We start from the raw sequence: 20,424 nt of genomic DNA, 5'->3' as shown, positions 1-20,424 counted from the left end.
TGGCCATGCTGAGCAGCCTTCCTGTGGACCTATAGCCTACCAACGGTATCCAGAATGCTGAGCAGCCTTACTGTGTGGACCTATAGCCTACCAACGGTATCCAGACCGTGGTACTGTGTGGACCTATAGTCTACCAACGGTATCCAGAATGCTGAGCAGCCTTCCTGTGTGGACCTATAGTCTACCAACGGTATCCAGAATGCTGAGCAGCCTTACTGTGTGGACCTATAGCCTACCAACGGTATCCAGAATGCTGAGCAGCCTTCCTGTGTGGACCTATAGCCTACCAACGGTATCCAGAATGCTGAGCAGCCTTACTGTGTGGACCTATAGCCTACCAACGGTATCCAGACCGTGGTCCTGTGTGGACCTATAGCCTACCAACGGTATCCAGAATCCAGAGTTCGTTGGTATTCATACCAACCAGTTGGACAGTAACAAAGTACATTTACTTGAGTACTATATTAAAGTAACACATTTTGAGTATCTGTACTTGTACTTTGTATTTTTGGATGACTTTTCAGTCCACCACAATTCATAGACTACTCTGCATTTATCTTTCACAGACTTTAAGAACGCTGCTGCAGCCCTCCTCTTTTACTTATCTGATACAGACATTGTATTTTGACTCCACTATATTTCTAGGAAGAAGGAAAGGTACACTATGAATTAACCACTATTTCAGTATAGTGAAAATTGGAGATCTACAAGCTTTGTCCACCACCGACATGTTCACAGGAGAGCTCCGCCCCGTAGCCAAATCTATGGCAGCTTCACAAATGTATCCTTCACAATGGATCACGGTGTTTTCCAGTGTGTGTGTGTGTGTGTGTGTGTGTGTGCGCGCGTGTCTGTGTGCGTGCACGCGTGTGTGTACGCGTGCGTGTGTGTGCAAAGACGACACAAGCAGTTCTGCTGCTGTGACATCGCCTCAATTGTTGAGCGCCACTTCCTGGTGGCAGGAACCCCTTTTGCCGACTCAGGCCACCTCCATCTCCCTGACCACCGGTTCACTCTCCTGTCAGGACAGCAGGAAGTACATCAAGATGAGAACAACCTACTGCACAGCAACATCAATCAGCTGTGAGGAAAACATCCCCACAGCTGTACTGTATGTGTGTGATAAGGTTCATAACTGCGGCTAAAGTTTGGTGTGTGTCCTCACGCTCATAATCCATATAATGCAAAACATAAAAAAATATAGACTATGGATATTTAAATTCCCTTACAGAGATTGTCACATTGATATTGTCGAACCCAGCCATCATTTGAGGATTCTGCACTTTGGACACAGGCACGCGGTCCTGCTGTGGAATAGTTAAATGCAACATTTATTTACACATCAAATAATAGTAGCACCAGTAACATGAATAGGTCTATTTGTGCAGGATATTTCATACAGTTCACAGATAGATGCTAGACCATTTGTGATCTAATGCCCATTGCACAGATCAATGCTCATATAAACTAGCGTGTAATTATTGTCGGGCAGAAACATTATCTCCATATTTCAACTCTTTGGTTTTTGTTTTTTTCTGCAAATTAACACCAACTTGTCATACTACAGTGTCACACAAAGTAGCAAAATTAAGTCGAGCTTGTAGATCTGTGAAACTTTTTTCAATTAAAAGTATTGAGAAGAGTACAATCTTGTGAAGAGATTGTGACTAAATAATAACTACATTGGATCCATTGAAATACAGGTTATTTTTTCTATTTCCTGAAAAGTGACTAGTACTGTATTTTCAGTAACACTGTAATGTCTGTAATGACTGATATACTCACTGTGAGATCAGGCTCATATATTTCATTGCTGAAACCATCAGCTCCAGACACCGGTGGGATTGCATCCATCTTGGCTCTCTCATGTGTTTGCAGGTAGTAGTACAGTAAGCCACACAGTGTGCCCACCAGCAACAAAACAACAATGACCGATGCTGCAATGCCTCCTTTGTCGTCTTGGGGTGGCTTGGCTGAGGGAGATCAGGTACTGTTAGATATTATCTGAAGTAGATATAACTAAATATGCAATGAAGAGAACTTCAATGTTTCATATACTGTAGGGTTGACGATAGGTAAGTCAGGCATACAGTGGCTATAAAAAGCATACACTTCCATTAACATGAGATTGCTCCTATGTCTTTGAACACTGTAGGGAAAGCACCTGGTCTTGACTTTCAAAGTCTTTCTACAGCCACTGTATGGATAGAGAAATTATGAGGATACTGTATTATTGCCTGGGGGGGAATTTGTGTGCTGTTGTCTTACGTGGCAATGGATCTGCTACTTTTCCAGCACAGTCGACACCTATGGTGTATTCAATATCATCCAAAGCCAGAACTCCTGCAGAGCCTTTGATTCCTTCAAGCAAAATCTGATAACATATAGGATATAATCAACACTTAAACTACATACACAGTAAGGTTTGTGAGCATGCTGTATATCTAGAACAGTTTGAACGGTTTGGGAATCACAGATCTAAGTTGTATACAGAAAGATATGCAGGATATATTACAAGACCTCGCTGAAGAAAAAAAATCTGATTTAAATCTCTGCTAGTGAGAGTTGCGGGTATCTCGGTTTGAAGCACCTTGGTCCGGTTGGGTTTAAGGAGCAGCACAGCATCTAGGGTCCGATATCGGGGTGTTTTAAGTCTCTAGTCTTGCTTTCTATTCAAAGACTATGATTATTTCAAATAAGTGGGATATTACATTACTGGTGGTAGAACAGGTAGTATCCATTACGTCCATTATTGAGAATGAGATCAATATGTCAATGATGCTTTAGTTATGTTCAATTTGAGAGAATGGATCATTTGTATTGTACTGTATATCTCACAGGTTTATTTATTCATGTATTCATTCATTCATCTATCATATCCAGACATTACACTTGTTAGAGTGTTGAGTCTCACCTGGTAATCCTGAGTAGAGATAATGTTAATGTCAAAGCGTTGCCACACTCCTCCCACCTCAGTTAGCTTTAGCAGCGTCACTACTTCAGCTTTAGTTCGCTTCTTCACCTTCAACTGGCTGTCAGCTGTATACGCAGATGTGACATATTACAGTATACATTATTATTATGTCTTTCCAACCAATCACCACCACTAAACATTCTAAAACGTGCTCAGACACAGCCAGGGACGCACATAGCTGTCTATAGGGGGGTCGCACCACTCAAACAAATAATAACCCTACGATGGAATTTGTTGTGTGTATTTGTTGTCAAAAATGACAACTTGTCATGCTTCCCGGAGGATGGATCCAACTGATTTAGGTGACTCCTCTAGTGCCACCACTTTGGTGGGTGGACTGTATTAAACTTCCCTGTATTATTACTTGACTGTATTCAACTTAAACATGCTCCCAGGAGGAAGAACCCTAACAATTTGAGTGATTACCATTACATGTCCTATCCTGTAACAGCACCCTCAAATGACATGCACGCAAGATATTGCATGCTAATCCAATGGGAAGATTGCAGGATGAACCATACGGAACCATTTGTACACACTCAGAGTTAAATGAACACAGAGGATGCCACATTGTATATTGAGTTCCTAGAGATAAAATATTTTATCAAATGGGGGTCCATGGCCCAACGCATATCAAACTGGGTGTTCTTGAAATTCAAAAGGAAGCACTGGTGTAGTTGCTTACAAGATGATGGCCTGTGAGCCCAGAATCTGAGGCAGGTGCCCTTGGTTGGGGGAAGGTGTGCACTCAGCAGCAATGCGTTGTCAGTGGCTGGGGTACGGCTGCTGCTGGGAAGGAACAGGAAGTGACCTGCGTGGAAAATGAAAACGTATCAGTCTTGCTTTACACCTTGCATATCTTGGTTGCAAACGATATGGGTCACGACTCACACACACGCATGCAAGCTGACGCACACCCACATCACATTATGTTGTGTTGTTACCTCTCTCGGTCTGTAGGGTGTGGTCATGAGCAGGGGTACGGTAATGTGTCTCTGCCTCTTGGCTGGTCAGCTCCCAGTCCAATTTGTCCTGATGGTGACTCTGAGTGTTGCTCCAGCCACACAGACCTCGCTCCAGGGTACATTTGGAACCTGACACATTGGATAACACATTGGTTGTATTTTAATTTTTTTAACCGTTTTACTGTCGTGTAAAATGTTTTCATGTTATGTAATGTTATTTATTTCCTGGGGACCCCAGGAAGAGCAGCTGCTGCAAAGGTAGTAGTAGCTAATGGGGATTCAATTAAACAATAAACAAATAAATAACAACAAACAGGAGGGTCTCCAGATAAATGTTTTATTGTTAGGCACCAAATGGACGATTACAGGTCTGTAACCATACAAATGGAACCAAATGGACCCTTACAGGTCCATTTGTACGCTCTCAGAGTTATGGGGGTCCGAGGCCTAATGCATACCAAACTGGGGTCCTTGAAACTAAAAGGTTTGAGAACCACTGGTCGAACACACCACAATGACACAGGAATGCTATAACAGTACATTACAGTAAGCCCATTAATGCATACATCTAATTATCAATTCATTAATAAGTCATCATTCATTTCTATAATTCTTATCCCACAATGCTCATTTTTTCACCCAGTGTCAATTATCTAATGTAGTCCTGGCTCTACCCTCTCTCCGCCAACCTGGGGAGAGCAACGGACTGACCTCATGCCGCTTCTTTTCACCTGACAGGGGGGAGTTTCCCCGGTTGGACGTAGCACGTGGAAGGAACACGTTATTCCGACCAGTTCCTTTCCCCTCCATCAGGCGCCCTGGCTGGCCAGGGGGAGGCAGTTTAGAGACCAGGATAACTGCATGTTTTTTTGTGAGGGTACCTACCCTAGGGCAGTCCATGGAAGTCCATTGCAACACGTTTGATTTCAAGTGGGCTGATCCAGAGAAACACTGGAATTAAAACCGCAAGCTAATAGGCCATTGTACAAACCTTGATCTTGACATGGGTGACCTGAGAGAACGACGTCATCAATTGCAATGTGAGTGTTGTCACCCCCTGCTCCAGATGCCTCAAATTCCAGCTACAACAACAAAGTAGACTGTCACGTTGTGAACTTGTAGATTGGCTATTTTCGGCTAAATAGATTAGGCATACAGAGAAAAAAGGAGGGGAGCCTAGTGTAGACGAATCCGTGGAGCGCTGCCCTGGGCTGGGCACAATCATAACTGCGTCAATCGGCTCTCATTATCGGCATTTATCGCCGCTTGACAATGCAGTTATGGTTGCCACTCTGCGGATTCGTCTATGGGGGGACTCCAGTCAACAATATCTAAAGTTGAAGTGGTTACAAAATGCAGTGTCTGATGCATTTTTACTAAATGTTTCTTGACTAGCATATCAATGTACGTAGGTTCTCAGCTCAAGTAGTATGTATTTACTATATTTTGTTTTGTATCTCTTTCTTTCTAAACAAAACAAAATTATTAAAAACCTTCGGAAATAGATATTCAATAGATAATAATAATAATAATAATAGATATCCACAATTCAGTAAACAAATAATTGAAATTAAATGAAATAATAATTAACAATACATTTTATATCTTCTATTGGCAAATGAATGGTACTTTCTATGATCATTATTGTGCAAATTAACTGAATCCATGAATGAATTAAGGACATGTGACGTCCATTTGTCTGTACCTGCCAGTCCACAAGGGTAGTGGTGATGTTGCCGCTGGCATGGCGCCACTCATCTCCCTGGTCCAGATTATCAGAGAAGACCACGACTCTCTCCCCCTCCACCGGCTTCATGTACACAGTGAGAGAACCTGGCATACACATAGAAATGCATATGAAACGATTACAAACACATACGCTAGGGGTGCAACACTTAATCAATCATAATCTCATTGATTAGTTTATAAAATCATCGATTAATAATCAATCTCTAATTTGGGCATATCCTTATAGGCAAACATTTTGAAAATAAACGAGTGAAAATAGCCCTGTGAACTTCAGATCAGCAATTTATCTGTTTTTGTATGACACCCATGTGCGACTGAGAGTAAAATAGAACAGGTGGTTATTCGATTAAGATTTCTTGATAAAATATGTACAATTTTAAAATAGCCTACACGTGTCTTGTTTGTTCAAAAAAGTAATCAATAGAATAATCCCTATGAAAATAATGGATATGTGCAGCCAGTCTTTCTTTCCAGTGTCTTTTGTTGAGATTATGAATTCTTAACTCCCCTGAGTACCCATCTTTAAACCAATCCAGTGATTTTGATTGGGGCAGGGCTGAGCATTGATCAGATTGTAAATACCATATTGTTTTTTATTTCGCTGCAGATAGTCTACATATTTAATTTAAAATCATCCCTCACCCTTAAATTCAATAAATTTTTTCAATGGACTAAAATCTTGTTTTATTTGATGGCCTTCCTTCCCTGGCATTTGCACCCTCAAAAAATGCCAAGGGGGCAAGAAAATGCCAAGGAGCCTTGCCCCCTAAAATGCCAAGGGGGCCTTGCCCCCTAAAATGCCAAGGAGCCTTGCCCCCTAAAATGTCAAGGGGGCCTTGCCCCCTAAAATGCCAAGGAGCCTTGCCCCCTAAAATGCCAAGGGGGCCTTGCCCCCTAAAATGCCAAGGAGCCTTGCCCCCTAAAATGCCAAGGGGGCCTTGCCCCCTAAAATGCCAAGGAGCCTTGCCCCCTAAAATGCCAAGGGGGCCTTGCCCCTTAAATGCCAAGGGGGCCTTGCCCCCTAAAATGCCAAGGAGCCTTGCCCCCTAAAATGCCAAGGGGGCCTTGCCCCAGACTGTAGGCCTCTGTGCAGCCCTACTGTCTTACCAGGATAGTCTCCACTATTGTGATACCAGAAATGGACACACTGTGTCATCAAAGATCCACTGCGTACAGGGGACGACAGAGAGGTTGTACTTCCTGCCGCAAGGACACTCTTGCCAGTTTCTGCCATCATGTAGAAACCTACAAGTCAAATATAATCACAATATTAGTATAACTGGATCATATCAGTCTGCAAAATGAAGTCTGGTACTGTACATGTTGCTTAATAACCAGCTCACTTGTAACACCGTGTAACTGATAGCTTATTCTGCTGTTGCTTTTGACTCTTGTTGTATTGGATCATTGAAGTCTGTTTGGCATTTGCAGATTTATTCATGGACACAACCCACCTAGTCAGCTCAACTCATAATCTAACAAACACAAATGTCCTTTTTTTCCTGATGTTAACATACCAAACTAGGGGTCCTTGAATTGAGTACTTTGAGCCTTACATAACTTATGTCTCACCATTTGGAGTCTCCAGAGTGTGGTCTATGCTAGGGCCATTGATTGAGGTTTCTCCGTTTCTGTGGAGCCAGGCGATGGTACCAGAGCTGGTGTAGCCACAATGCTGGCCTTCGAACGAACACATCCTGGCCACCGAGCAGGTACGCTCCAGGAGAGCCACGTCGTCGATGGCCACCCGTCCATCAAAGCCGAAGCGAACAGCCTCGAACACCAGCTGTTCAGAGTTTAGTGTGTGTAGAGTGTGAGTAACAATGTATAGAGCAAATGTGAAACTAATGTTAACTACATTAACACTGACGTTTGACAAAAAAAAAAAAAAAAAAAGCTAACATAGATCTACAAGCTTAAAACATGCTGGGATTCAAGAAGGTGTGAGCTTGCAGATCTGCTAGTTCCGCAAATTAGTCATAAAACTACAGTAAGTAAAGGTTGAAGCGAGTCGCAAGAAGAGCTCAAAGATCAGGAAGGGAGTTTCTTATCTTGTTTTACTCAGCCCTCATCATAGTAGTTGCCCATGGCAGACGTCTGTCCTCAGCTCACCAAAAATCTAAAGTTTAAAGTAAACTGTTGGAATCAGCATATCTCACATTTCTGTGCTTGTGACATGTGCTATTGGAGTTGACAGATGAGCACAAGGTGGCGCTAATGTACAAGTCTTTGTTTAGAATGATCACAGGGGTTTTGTTGAGGGGGGATTAACAAAATAACTAATTCTGGATATGGGAAGTACATTTGTCAGGTTTAGCTTGGTTTTAGGTAAATTAAGAAAATAAGTTTGTAGCAAACATTATGATATTAACATGTTTTGCAAGATAATCCTTAGCCTGGCATTGACAGACTGATCGCGTGGATCACTCAAAGCCTGTTATATAGTCCCCTGCAAGCCATCTACAAGCTCACAACGGACAACGTGTCATGTTGCGAGCTTGTAGACCGCTATTTTTTTATGAGGTTTTCTTTGATGACATAGGGGTAGTTCAGTTTTTAATTTTATTAAAAAGAAAAAGAAAAAAAAGAAAACATAAAACTTCATGGGGTCTGGAAAGTTTGAGGTTATGTTAGGAGTTAGGTGCTGGGTTTTAACTCATACTGTACCTGGAACTTGGAGTGCTGGTCGGGTACTGTGCAGTGGCCCTCATGCCATACATTTCCATGGGCGCCAGTTCGGGTCCAGAGCAGTTTTTCAGATCCTAAGCTATCCAGCAATTTAACATTAAGCACACCTGCGTGGAGAACAGCAGTGTCAAGTATGAAGGAAGCAATGGGGAGAAACATGTGTGAAACTGAGAAAATAGTCATAGATGCAGAACAGTCTGACCTTGTTTTGTTTTTACTTTAAGCGATAATTGAAAAGATTCACATAAACCCTAGTATACAATGTAAAGGTTTCATGACATTCATTTTCATTTATTTTTGGATTTATGACCTCAATTACACCCAAACAACCTGAACTTTGAACATTCAGTGGATTTTCTGTGTGATGGGGTTTTCTCTGTGTGTTCTGAAGCCTTTTGAGCTGCAATAAAAACAGGAGAAATCCCTCAACAGTGACATCTGCTGACAAATTGTTATGTCATATGGGATGTGTGGACTGTTACATCATCACAGTCCACAGGCAAATCAGAACTACAGTAGTTTGAGACAAATTATTCAGACCACAGATAATCTACTGAAAGTTCAGTTTTTTCCTTTTTCGAGTCCCTGAGTGGCCATGGTAAGAAACATAAATTATCTCGTCCGGACGCGATTATCTCGTCCGGACGCGATTATCTCGTCCGGACAAGATGTTATCTCATCCGGACAAGATAATATCTCATCCGGACAAGATATTATCTCGTCCTTGAACTTAATTGGAATAATAAATAAAAATAAAATAATAAAAGTGAAGTGAGGGGCGCTAATATATTAAAGTCTAACTCATGTTGATTAGGCGATGTAATGGTGATATACAGTAAAACAAACGGTGCCAACACAAACATTAAACGCCATTAACAATAAAGAGACAATATGACATAATGAGGCACATAATGACGTACATTTTCCCTTCATTGTCAACGGCGTTTACAAAACAAACATTAAACCCGTGTATAGGAGGGGCTAGCGCCCCTCAAAAATCTGTGTGAAAGATCGTATCATCGTACATCCTCTTGACATAAAATAGACACTATGCCTATTTGACACTATGACATAACATTTTCCATGCATTGTCAATGGGAATTTAATGTTTATTTAAGAGGAAGTTTAGCTGGATATAGGAGGGTCTAGCACCCTGATGGTCGGGTGGGCCTAGGAGGGTCTAGCACCCTGATGGCCGGTTGGGCCTCTAGCACCCTGATGGCCGGGTGGGCCTAGGAGGGTCTAGCACCCTGATGGCCGGGTGGGCCTAGGAGGGTCTAGCACCCTGATGGCCGGGTGGGCCTAGGAGGGTCTAGCACCCTGATGGTCGGGTGGGCCTAGGAGGGTCTAGCACCCTGATGGCCGGGTGGGCCTAGGAGGGTCTAGCACCCTGATGGCCGGGTGGGCCTAGGAGGGTCTAGCACCCTGATGGCCGGGTGGGCCTAGGAGGGTCTAGCACCCTGATGGCCGGGTGGGCCTAGGAGGGTCTAGCACCCTGATGGTCGGGTGGGCCTAGGAGGGTCTAGCACCCTGATGGCCGGGTGGGCCTAGGAGGGTCTAGCACCCTGATGGCCGGGTGGGCCTAGGAGGGTCTAGCACCCTGATGGCCGGGTGGGCCTAGGAGGGTCTAGCACCCTGATGGCCGGGTGGGCCTAGGAGGGTCTAGCACCCTGATGGTCGGGTGGGCCTAGGAGGGTCTAGCACCCTGATGGCCGGGTGGGCCTAGGAGGGTCTAGCACCCTGATGGCCGGGTGGGCCTAGGAGGGTCTAGCACCCTGATGGCCCGGTGGGCCTAGGAGGGTCTAGCACCCTGATGGCCGGGTGGGCCTAGGAGGGTCTAGCACCCTGATGGCCGGGTGGGCCGCGGCCCCCACTTTGAAAACCACTGCTCTATGCCGGTGGTTGCCAAACCTTTTCATGTCAAGGACCCCCAAATTGACAGTAATGAGCCCGCCGACCCCCATTTGAAAAGACATTTCAGGGACCACCCATAAGAGAAGATTTTTACGGCTCTAGCAGTGATTCTCAACCCGTTACATTTCAAGGACTCCCCCATGGACCCCTGGGGGTCCCCGGACCCCACTTTGGGAACCACTGCTCCAGCTCACCCGTCTGCGGCCCATAGAGTTTGTAATAGAAGGTGAGACAGCGTTCTTTAGAGCTCCCTTTTTGTGGAAACGACAGCAGGCGGCCGATGGCACCACGCAGTTCTGGATCCCAAACGTCTACAACTAGACTTTTACCTGGATGTGGAACGAGAGGGAAGGGCATGAGGGTCAGCATTGGTATAGTAGTTTGGATGAATCCTAATGGCTGGTTGGTTGGTAGCTACGTAGTAAGACAGGCAGGCAGGCAGGCAGACAGACAGGCGTTCATCGTACCGACTCCAATGGTGTGATCCATCCCAGGAAGAACAGTCCAGTCAAAGTTATCAGTCTTATCCTGGTACCAGCCACAAAGGCCATCTTCAAAGTTACATGCCAGCTCTGTCCAGAAGAGAATCATTTAAGTCAGATAATGTATTCATGTAGAAATGGGACCAAATGTACCCAAACTCAAAAGGTTTGAAGTGTATGCTGAAGCAGTTATGAAACATTACACATACCCGTATATACAGTATGTACTATGTAAAACCACATTTCAGGCTACTGTACCTGTTGGAGAATGTGGCAGATAGTTGGCGTGGCAGTTGAGGTAGCGCACGTTGCTCACTTTGAGCTGAGCGCAGGCGCACAGCTTTTTAGCACGAGCTTCAAACGCCAGCTAGGGAAGGGAAAGCCCAACACAGATCGATTAATTATTAAAGCTTAAAGTTTGTTCAGGCCACAAGTAATTACAGTACGATTTGTTTCTCAAGTCTGATCTTTAGGACCGACTGGCCACACAGTTCTTTGCAAGCGATCAGGTCGGATTTGTGTAATCGGACATCTTTCAACCATCTGCATTGGTTGCTGTGGTAACAAAGTAACAACAACGCGTGAGTAAGGCTTAACTTATACTCTGTTTTGACGCGTTTGTAGAGCTTGTAGATCTGCTATTTTCAGTGAGCGACATGCCGACACCATCACGCAATGAATCGGAATCAGGCGAGGAGTGTCCACTGAGACACATGTTAAGGAATCTGAATTGAATGGAATTTCAAAGCACCTAGGAATGTAGTTCTAATTGTTTGGTTTTTCATGCGTGCGTTTGAAGAACTGATCAACCCTTGGCCCATTTAAAGTGTACCTGAAAACGATATTTCCTGGCTCCTAAGGGGACCTCAGCCGACATCCATGATTCTGGATCTTGACCTGTCTTTCCACTGTACTCCCAAAGCTTAGGCTGGATGCCCAGCCAGCTGTCTATCACCCTGAGGGACACCTCACCTACAGGACCAAAGTACAAAGTTACGTAACCAATAAACCAAGAATATCAATACGCATGGATCAGGGGTGCAGCAGTTTCTCAAAATAATTGATTTAATCGATTATAAAAACAAATTATCAATAATTTAATAAAGTTATAGATTATTAAGCGATCCCTATTTTGGGCATGTCCTAAAAGGCAAAACAAGAAACAACAAAAACTGATGATGTCAATAACATGATGCCCAATCATATGAGCACATTCCGTGCTCAGACGGCCTAGACAGACAGACAGACAGACAGACAGACAGACAGACAGACAGACAGACAGACAGACAGACAGACAGACAGACAGACATACAGACAGACAGACAGATCATAGGAGCAGCTGCACTGCTCAAAGATGTTAGGTGAGACTCTGGAAGTAGGTATGGTAAGTAGTGTGTACCAATGTGTATTGGATTTCCAGTCAGAGCATAGGAGAAAGTGACGGTGCATGCTGGACCAGAGGGACCCAGGAGAGGAGTCAGTGTCTGGGCCTCTGTTAGCTGCTGGCCTGGGGCACCGGTTACATACAAGTATTCATCTGAGAGAGACACAGGGAGAAAGTACTGATAAAGTTTAAGAGACACAGGTATCTCCTATCTATATCTATAATAAAAAAACAATTAAGTTGTTAACACACACGTGTGTGCACACACAAATGAGGAGTGTGAGCGACCGAGAGAGAGAGAGAGAGAGAGCGAGAGAGAGTGAGTGAGGAGTAATGCTAAAGATATGTATCTAGAATATATCTGTAACACGCGCACACACACACACTATTGTACCGTTGTCAGTTTCATTGTACTTCTCGTGCAGCACCCATTGTTGACTTCCTACACTTGCATCAGTCCAACCAGCACTGCCCCGAGCAGTGGAGAAATCACCTGAGGAGCAAACTAATGTCATTCTACAAAATACAAATCACAGAAAATAAATTAATCACAAGTTCACAAAACTAACTTTGTAACTTGCAACAAAAACTAAAATAAATATTAATTGGAAATGGTTTGAAACAGATATTTTCCAACACAAATACTATTGTACATGAACAATACAAATCATGGGGTTAATGCCTATATTCTAAATAACACACTGTCATAATCTGTAACTCTGAGAGCGTACAGATGGAACCAAATGGACTCTCAGAGTCCATTTGGTTCCACAATAGACCACAATCTACAGTGTAGATTGTGGTCACAGAGATAGAAAGGTTTATCAAATGGGGGTCCCTGGCCACTTGCATATCAAACTGAAATGACAATTTTTGACTTATGCCTGACTTCATAGACCGCACAAAGTGATCAGAGCCACACTGTAGACCCTGCCTTAATGTTAAACAGAGCTCCAGGGCTGTGCACCAGTGGAGGACTGGATGGTATGTCAACCACCATGGCCACAGTTCCATTCCATCTGGAGGCCTATGTTGCTGAATATATCTGAATTCACTCGACACTGTCCTGTCAAAGATATTGTCGGGAAGAAACCTTTTTCCCCATATTTATTTCTTATATGAATGCCCTCTCTCGTCACACAAAAGTAGCAAAAATAGCTTGTAGATCTGCTGTTTGCTCTGGTGTCATTACATTGTTGGGGAGGAACGCTGAAAATAACATTTGTTTAGTTGAAAAAGTTATACAGTATGAATTTAAAATGGAACATGCTTATATAACGGATTATTCAATCAGCTAAAAATGAACTGACCGCAGCTGGCTTCATCCTCTGCATTCTCACAGTCAGGGTTGAAATTACACATCAGCTCAGGCTTATCAGTGCAGGGATGTCCGGGGGGTTCCGGTAAGGAGGTTACATTAGGCTGACTGGCTGTAAAAGAAGACAGAGTGTTTACCGGTCCCCTGCAAGGGGAGAAATTACTTTTCTGCATGCAGCCAGCAGATGGATGCTGGGATGGCTCAGATGAGCACATGGGGGATGCTGGTAGGAGTCAAGTGTCGTGCTTGGGGACACTTCCACGCGTAGACTGGGCGAGCCACTGCAGGTCGAAGCAGTGACCTTCCAATTCCCAGACGGCCGCCCTCAAGACAGAGATCATCTTACTGTGAAATCCTCAGTGTTCAATCCTCAATGTTCTCTGAGAGTGTACAAATAAAACTCTGAGAATATACAAGTGAAACCAAATGGACCTGTGAGGGTCCATTTGGTTTGATTTATATACTCTCAGATATATAAATGGATAAAGTAACACTGAGGAGTTTACTGTGTACAGAGGACACACTGTTTCAGATGTTAACTGTTTTTCAAAGTCATATCCAGCAGAAGAATGCTTGTATTTTCTTGTGAGTGTAGTGGTGATCTTAAAGGCTGATACCGTTTATTGCCACACGGCATTCAGGAGACATCATAATGCTGTCGATTGCAATCCCTCCATACGCGAAATCCCTCATTGCTGCCATGAATATAATCTATAAGGAAATCATTGACATAGAAACACTTGAGAGAAGAATGGTGGATACGGTGCGAATGAACTTAATGCCACTTCATACGTGCCGTTACAAAGGTCATCTCACAGGCAAGAAACGAAAGACTGTATAGAGCGTTGCAGTCCCGCCCCCTACCAGGGCCCAGGCAATGATTCCCCGTTCATTTTCCTCATAGACTTTACAAAAAGTATATTATTTAAAGACCCTTTTAGCCTCGTACAAAGCCAACTCAAGTTGTGAAAAATCATGACAACAAACACAATTTTTTGGGCCAAACAAAGAATTAGAAAGAAGACAAAAACGGCAGGTTACAACACTTTTTTTGTTGTTTTTCTTCTTTGTAATTATTTGTTTGGTCCAAAATATTGTGTTTATTGTCATGATTTGTCACAACTCGAGTTGGCTTTGTCCGCGGCGTAACCGTCTTTAAATAAATACTTTTTGAAATGTCTATGGGAAACATGCATTGGGAATCATTTCCTGGGCCTGGCGTCGTCATGAAAGGGTGCGGGACTGCGACGCTCTATAGCTGTTCCTTTAAAACACATTAAGACGTATACTTTTACACCCCAAGTGCATCTAGAAGTACAGTGACTGTAATCTCATGTAATTTCACCAGCTATCAACACAATGAGAGAATATAAGAATATCCAGATCATAGGTTTAACTATCTAAAATATTATCTCCACACCTATAGTATACTATAGATAGTTGTAGAATTCTGTACTAAATCTACAGTATAGTAAAGTTTGTTGTAGAACTCTGTACTAAATCTACAGTTATTCTGACAAAAACATATACATGTATCACTTATGGGCATCCCCACTGGCACAAGATATTTTCAAATCGCGCGGCCTAAAACACATCAATTTGCGGGTCCTTGACATAAAAATGTTTGAGAAGCACTGATCTTGTGTACACTAAACAGACGGATCTTGTGTACACTAAACAATTAACATATTAGTATTTATTTATTTACATCTTTATGATACTGTACATCTTGCAAACTTAGACATCTGATCAATTACTCACAAAGAAATGGGAGTCAGAGACAATCTCCACTTCTGCCTTCACCCAAAGGTCCCCCAAAGCACCACCCCTCTCCCACACAGGGTAGATCTTAGTATCTGCCACAAGCACAGTTAGACCCCCGGACCTTGGGCCAAACTGATGTGTGTACATCACCATCTACAGGAGGACAAATATGTTCAACATGTGGTTCATGTTACAAATGGGATCATCAATGTATCTGACATGATGTACGTTAATTATGTAAAACACATCTCAATTCTCAGGGATAAATTCTCATGATTCAAAAGAGTATTGCACTCTTTAATCAGAAGGGCTTTCACTCAGGCCATGAGGACGATCAGATGAGTGTAGGGGTGCAACATTAATTGATCAGACTAATCTATTTAGTTGATTATTGACACAAACAAATCATGTCAATTCTTGATAGCTATAAAATAATCACACCTATGTTAAGTAATGGGCGCTCTAATCAATTCATCACACATCATCTCATTCTGGCCAATCACAATTTGCGTCCTCACTTTTCCGTCTTCACTTTTATCTTCAATGTTTGTGTTTACACAAACCCGGAAAGCTGGGCATAGGAGGAGCTAGCGCCCCTCAAAAATGTACCCCGTTTTTATCCTCAATTTAGTTAATATGCCAATGTATTTATTCCTCCCCATACACATTTGTGTTGTCACTGCTGTTATATCCTTCTGGCTCACCTGCCTGTGAGGAGCCCCCACCAGGAGGACGTAGAGCCTTCGCCCTACTCCTCCTGCCCAACACTCCCCACTGACAGGTGTCGCCGCAGCCCGTAGGAATACATGCAGTGACCAATATCACCGTCCCCGCCTGGCTTCCCTCCCCAGAACACGGGCCAATTGTGTTCGCATAGACGCCTGACAAAGCCGGTTGCAGTATACCATTTTCTTTTTATATAAGAATATATCTTTTTATATAAAGAAAATCGCTTCAAGGGGCATGATACCCTACGCTGTCTATTAACCCATTTTGGGGCGGGAACCCCTTTTGGTGTTAGCATTATGTTATGCTTTAGCTATTGAAAAATAGCAGCATAGTAATCGGTAGAATAATCGCTAAAACAAGAAATAATAGATAGTTGCAGCTAGATTACTGCAATGACAAAAGGCAGGTGTGGGTGGGCGGGGTTACCTTGCAGGGATGTGTGCTATTGGTAGGCTCAAGGAGAGGACTCTGAAAAGATGCCCAATCAGAACCCAACAGACCCGCATCAGGCACGGTGACATAAAGGAAGTGACCTGTAGTGGAACAGAATGTACAGTACAGTACTATAATAATGCATACAAATTACAAATTACGTCTACCAACTCAAGAATGTGGAGAGAATTCTGTTGGAAGAACCTAATGAGATTTTTTACAACACCTACAATTAAGTCAAGACAATTGAAAACAGAACAGCCATGCTGGAGACAGTGTGGCCACAAGGAGGCGGGCCACGCTCATATATTCTGCACTTGTCCTAAAATTCAGAAATACTGGCAGGATATCCACTCCACCTTGGAGACCATTCTGTGTTTTAAGATACCTCAGACTTGTTCCTTTTTATTGCTGGGAAATATCCCTGAAGAGTTTCTAATACATGATAAATATTTAATCAAGATCCTCTTAGCAACAAGTAAGAAAGCAATCACACGACGCTGGTACCAACAGGACCCACCAACGAAAGAAAATTGGATGGACATTACTGAGGAACTGTATGTTATGGAAAAACTAACATTTATACTTAAGACTACAAGAGGATAAGTTCTATAAAAAGTGGGAAAAGTTGGATCTCTTCTTTCAGCCTAGTGATAATGTATGAGGATTTCAATGAATAATGCAGCCTTGTTTTTGTTTTTCTCCCTTTTCTTTTTTCGTATTGTCTTTTTTTGTTGTCTGTCTTTTCATCAATAAAAATTAAAAAAGAATGCATACAAATTAAAATACAAAATATCGCTGTAACGCACACACAACAACTTTGGCATGTTTTGCTCATATTTTAATTGAAAATAATATCCGCCAGACACTACAGTACATTATCATGCTTATTAGACGGCTAGTTACCTACGAATTAAATCAATGGCAACTTGAATGATTGATTACAACAAAAAAAACGTGAGCTTACAAGCTTCTGTTGCCATAGCAGGGTAAACAAAGTTGTGTGCTATACAGAACAGACTTGCCAGAAAGCCTTAATCAACCAATCAGAATCGAGTACTCAACAACGTTGTTTAATAAAAAGTGATAAATGTGTAACAAGAAATGCTAAATGTAGATTAAAAAGCACTGTTTGTCAACCACCATGGGTGGGTGTAGCGTTATGGGTCTGTAATTCCAAATGTACAGTACACCCTCAGAGTTAAATGAACACTGAGGATTATAACCACTTATACCACTTAAAATCTGTGTTGTGGGGAAAACAGCTATTTTCAGGAAAGACATTTAATGTAGAGTGAAAACAGAAAAGTATAATATAATCCTGGGGGACTTTTCTCAACCAGGTATGGGGTTGAAGTGGTTAAAGTGTAGTTGGGGACCCAGAGATAACCAATTGTATCAAATTGGGGTCCATGGCCTAATCATGCATATCAAACTGGGAGTCTTTGAAATGAAAAGGGTTTAGAATCACTGGATTATGGTGAGATTTCAGCATCATCATCATTTCTGAATTGCCACCGACCTGAAGCACTGTTTTGGGAATGGTCCCTTCCTGGTCCTTTCAGAGGATCGGTGGTAGAGATGTTTTCCTGACTGGTCCGCTGCCATTTTAGACTGGACAAAGACCGCAGGTCCCAATTGCACAAGCCTGTCTCAAAGTCACATCCCCAATAGTCTGAAGGCACAAGAAAGCATATCTCAAAACAGCGCTACTTATTGAATTGAGCACATTTTTATATTTTATTTAAAAAGAAAACTCTCTCTCTCACACACACTTACGATGCCAGTGTGACAGTAATTTCCCTAAGACAAGTGGAGAATTACTAACGAAAAAAGTACTGTGACTTTGCACTTTATGCCCTTACAGGCTTACATGCCCTTACCATTTATCAGTATGTGCCATAAAGATACAGGACGTTCCTGGAAATCTACTGAACTTGGCAACTAGCATTGTTCGTGAATCGTGAGCATTATTGATTCATATTAACTCCAGTGTTTCATTATGCATCTATGAATTATGATTATTATCATTATCCATAGCATGTCATGTTATGTACTGCATGTAAAAAACAAACAAAAAGAGGTGACCCGAGCTTTTGCTGCGGCCGGCTCGAGGCTTCACGTTAAAGCTGCGCAGTCGATGCACACTTTTAAATCACTGCTGAAAAGATATTTATTTTATTTTCTCATGCCTTTGAGCACAGCTCCTGCCCAACTCTTTCCGTTATGTGCTGTTTCTGTGCCTTTATAGTAAGGACCAATTATATGACGACATGTTGAAAATGGACAAAGGGCATCCAGCCTGATTCACTACGTTCGTCTTTTTCTCACTTCGCTACTAAGTCTGGCCAGGGTCCTATATGAATCCTATTTCCGTTACATAGACAAGTCAGGAAGTGACTTGAGTTTTACATTGGACAACACTGGTCACAGACCAATCAGAAGCCACAAGTGGTTTTCTCCCATTTGGGCACAGAGATAGGAGGCTTTCCAGTGAACTGGAAAGCTGTGAAGCGAAGCAAGAAAAAGAAAACGCTGAATGTAGCAAGCAGTCTGGATCTCAGGCTACCTTTAAGCGTAAAGGGTATCTCCCTGACATCTTACCACATGCCTCCTCGTCGCTCCCGTCGCCACAGTCATCGCTGCCATCACAGACCAGGCTCATGGCCACGCAGCCCTCACGCCTACATTCCTGCATCCCTGTTGGACACTCCTTTCCTGGAAGTGGTACTGATGACAGGGAGAGACCAGACCAACATACATCATCAGAACCACTAGACAACATAGAGAAGACATGGTGAATGACAATGAGGAAGACTGGGATACCATTTGTTTTAAAAAACAAGATTAATACACTCAGTAGAGTGCACACAATGTCAAATAAATTTAGCTCATAGAATAGAGTATACAAATGTTTCTCTGGATAAGAGCACCTGCTAAATGCCTAAATAAATTGCAATGTAACCAAATGGACCAGTAAGGGAAAGAAAGCCCCAAGAGGCCGTGGTTTGCCATAGGTTTTGGTGAGGCACCACCACGCGGAGCAGAGTGCCTCCGAGGATCACACCCTCTTAGTGCGTATTGCTTTTATAACATGGTTGAACAGAGAAGAGAGGTCGCACAGCTCGTAATCATGATGCAAATATACTTTTATTTACCAACGTTGTTTAATATGAGTACCAACGTTTGACAAAGGCCATAGGGTATATGTTATACCCTGTAATATCAGGGTATATGTTATACCAATATACCCTGAAGAAGGGTAAAGCATTGCCACCTGCATTGACTACTTACTGGGCAGGGCACAATCCAAGAACTCCATGTGGTCAACAGCGACATCACCTTTATTCCCTTGCGAGCGCTGGGAATAGAGGTGGATGCGGAAGGTCGAGGGAATGCGGCCAAGGAAAACGGTGGCCTCCCTCCAGCCACGCACGCTAGTGGTCTCTGGACGCCATGCAATAGTCTCGCGGGAGCCTGAACGCACCACCGAGGCCCACAGAGGTGTGGAACCCAGCCCTGTGATACCTATGACGGGCAGAGAGAAACACTTTGTCAGGCAGGATTTGTCACCGCAAGTCAAATGATCAGTTTTGTGGAAAAACACAAAATGACACACACACACACACACACACACACACACACACACACACACACACACACACACACACACACACACACACACACACACACACACACACACACACACACACACACACACACACACACACACACACACACACACACACACACACACACACACACACACACACACACACACACACACACACACACACACCGAGAGAGAGGTTGAGAACAACTGTACTAGTTTATGTATATAGAGTAGCAGGCCTACCTGAATCCCAGAGGAAGTATTTCAGGCGAAGGCGGCACGTTGGTGCAGAGTCCCGCATTTCTGGTGACACCAAGACTGTAGACATCAGAAAATCCGACGTCACCGCATTCACTCCCATATAAAAGCCTGTAAAACGTGTTATTGTACATAGTATAGTTCAGTGGTTCTC

General features: G+C 43.1%; 1 protein-coding gene across 1 annotated transcript; it reads right to left on the bottom strand.

Annotated features, from left to right (window-relative positions):
- Window positions 1–979: 979 nt before the first annotated feature.
- mamdc4 (MAM domain containing 4) lies at window positions 980–20,373 on the bottom strand (the record flags this gene model as incomplete). The annotated part of the gene is made up of 25 exons (XM_079523921.1): window positions 980–1,018; window positions 1,230–1,307; window positions 1,786–1,973; window positions 2,269–2,374; window positions 2,915–3,039; window positions 3,660–3,785; window positions 3,919–4,068; window positions 4,931–5,021; window positions 5,645–5,772; window positions 7,261–7,474; window positions 8,356–8,483; window positions 10,485–10,619; window positions 10,758–10,862; window positions 11,031–11,139; window positions 11,605–11,744; window positions 12,172–12,309; window positions 12,551–12,649; window positions 13,467–13,586; window positions 14,092–14,185; window positions 15,236–15,391; window positions 16,394–16,500; window positions 17,922–18,074; window positions 19,004–19,129; window positions 19,694–19,927; window positions 20,256–20,373. The coding sequence occupies 25 exons, from the start codon at window positions 20,371–20,373 to the stop codon at window positions 980–982; spliced, it is 3,207 nt and encodes a 1,068-aa protein (XP_079380047.1).
- Between the last annotated feature and the right edge of the window lie 51 nt (window positions 20,374–20,424).

Source organism: Electrona antarctica (genome assembly GCF_951216825.1).
Source record: "Electrona antarctica genome assembly, chromosome: 16".
Lineage (NCBI taxonomy): Eukaryota > Metazoa > Chordata > Actinopteri > Myctophiformes > Myctophidae > Electrona > Electrona antarctica.
This window is presented reverse-complemented; position numbering and strand designations above follow the sequence as displayed.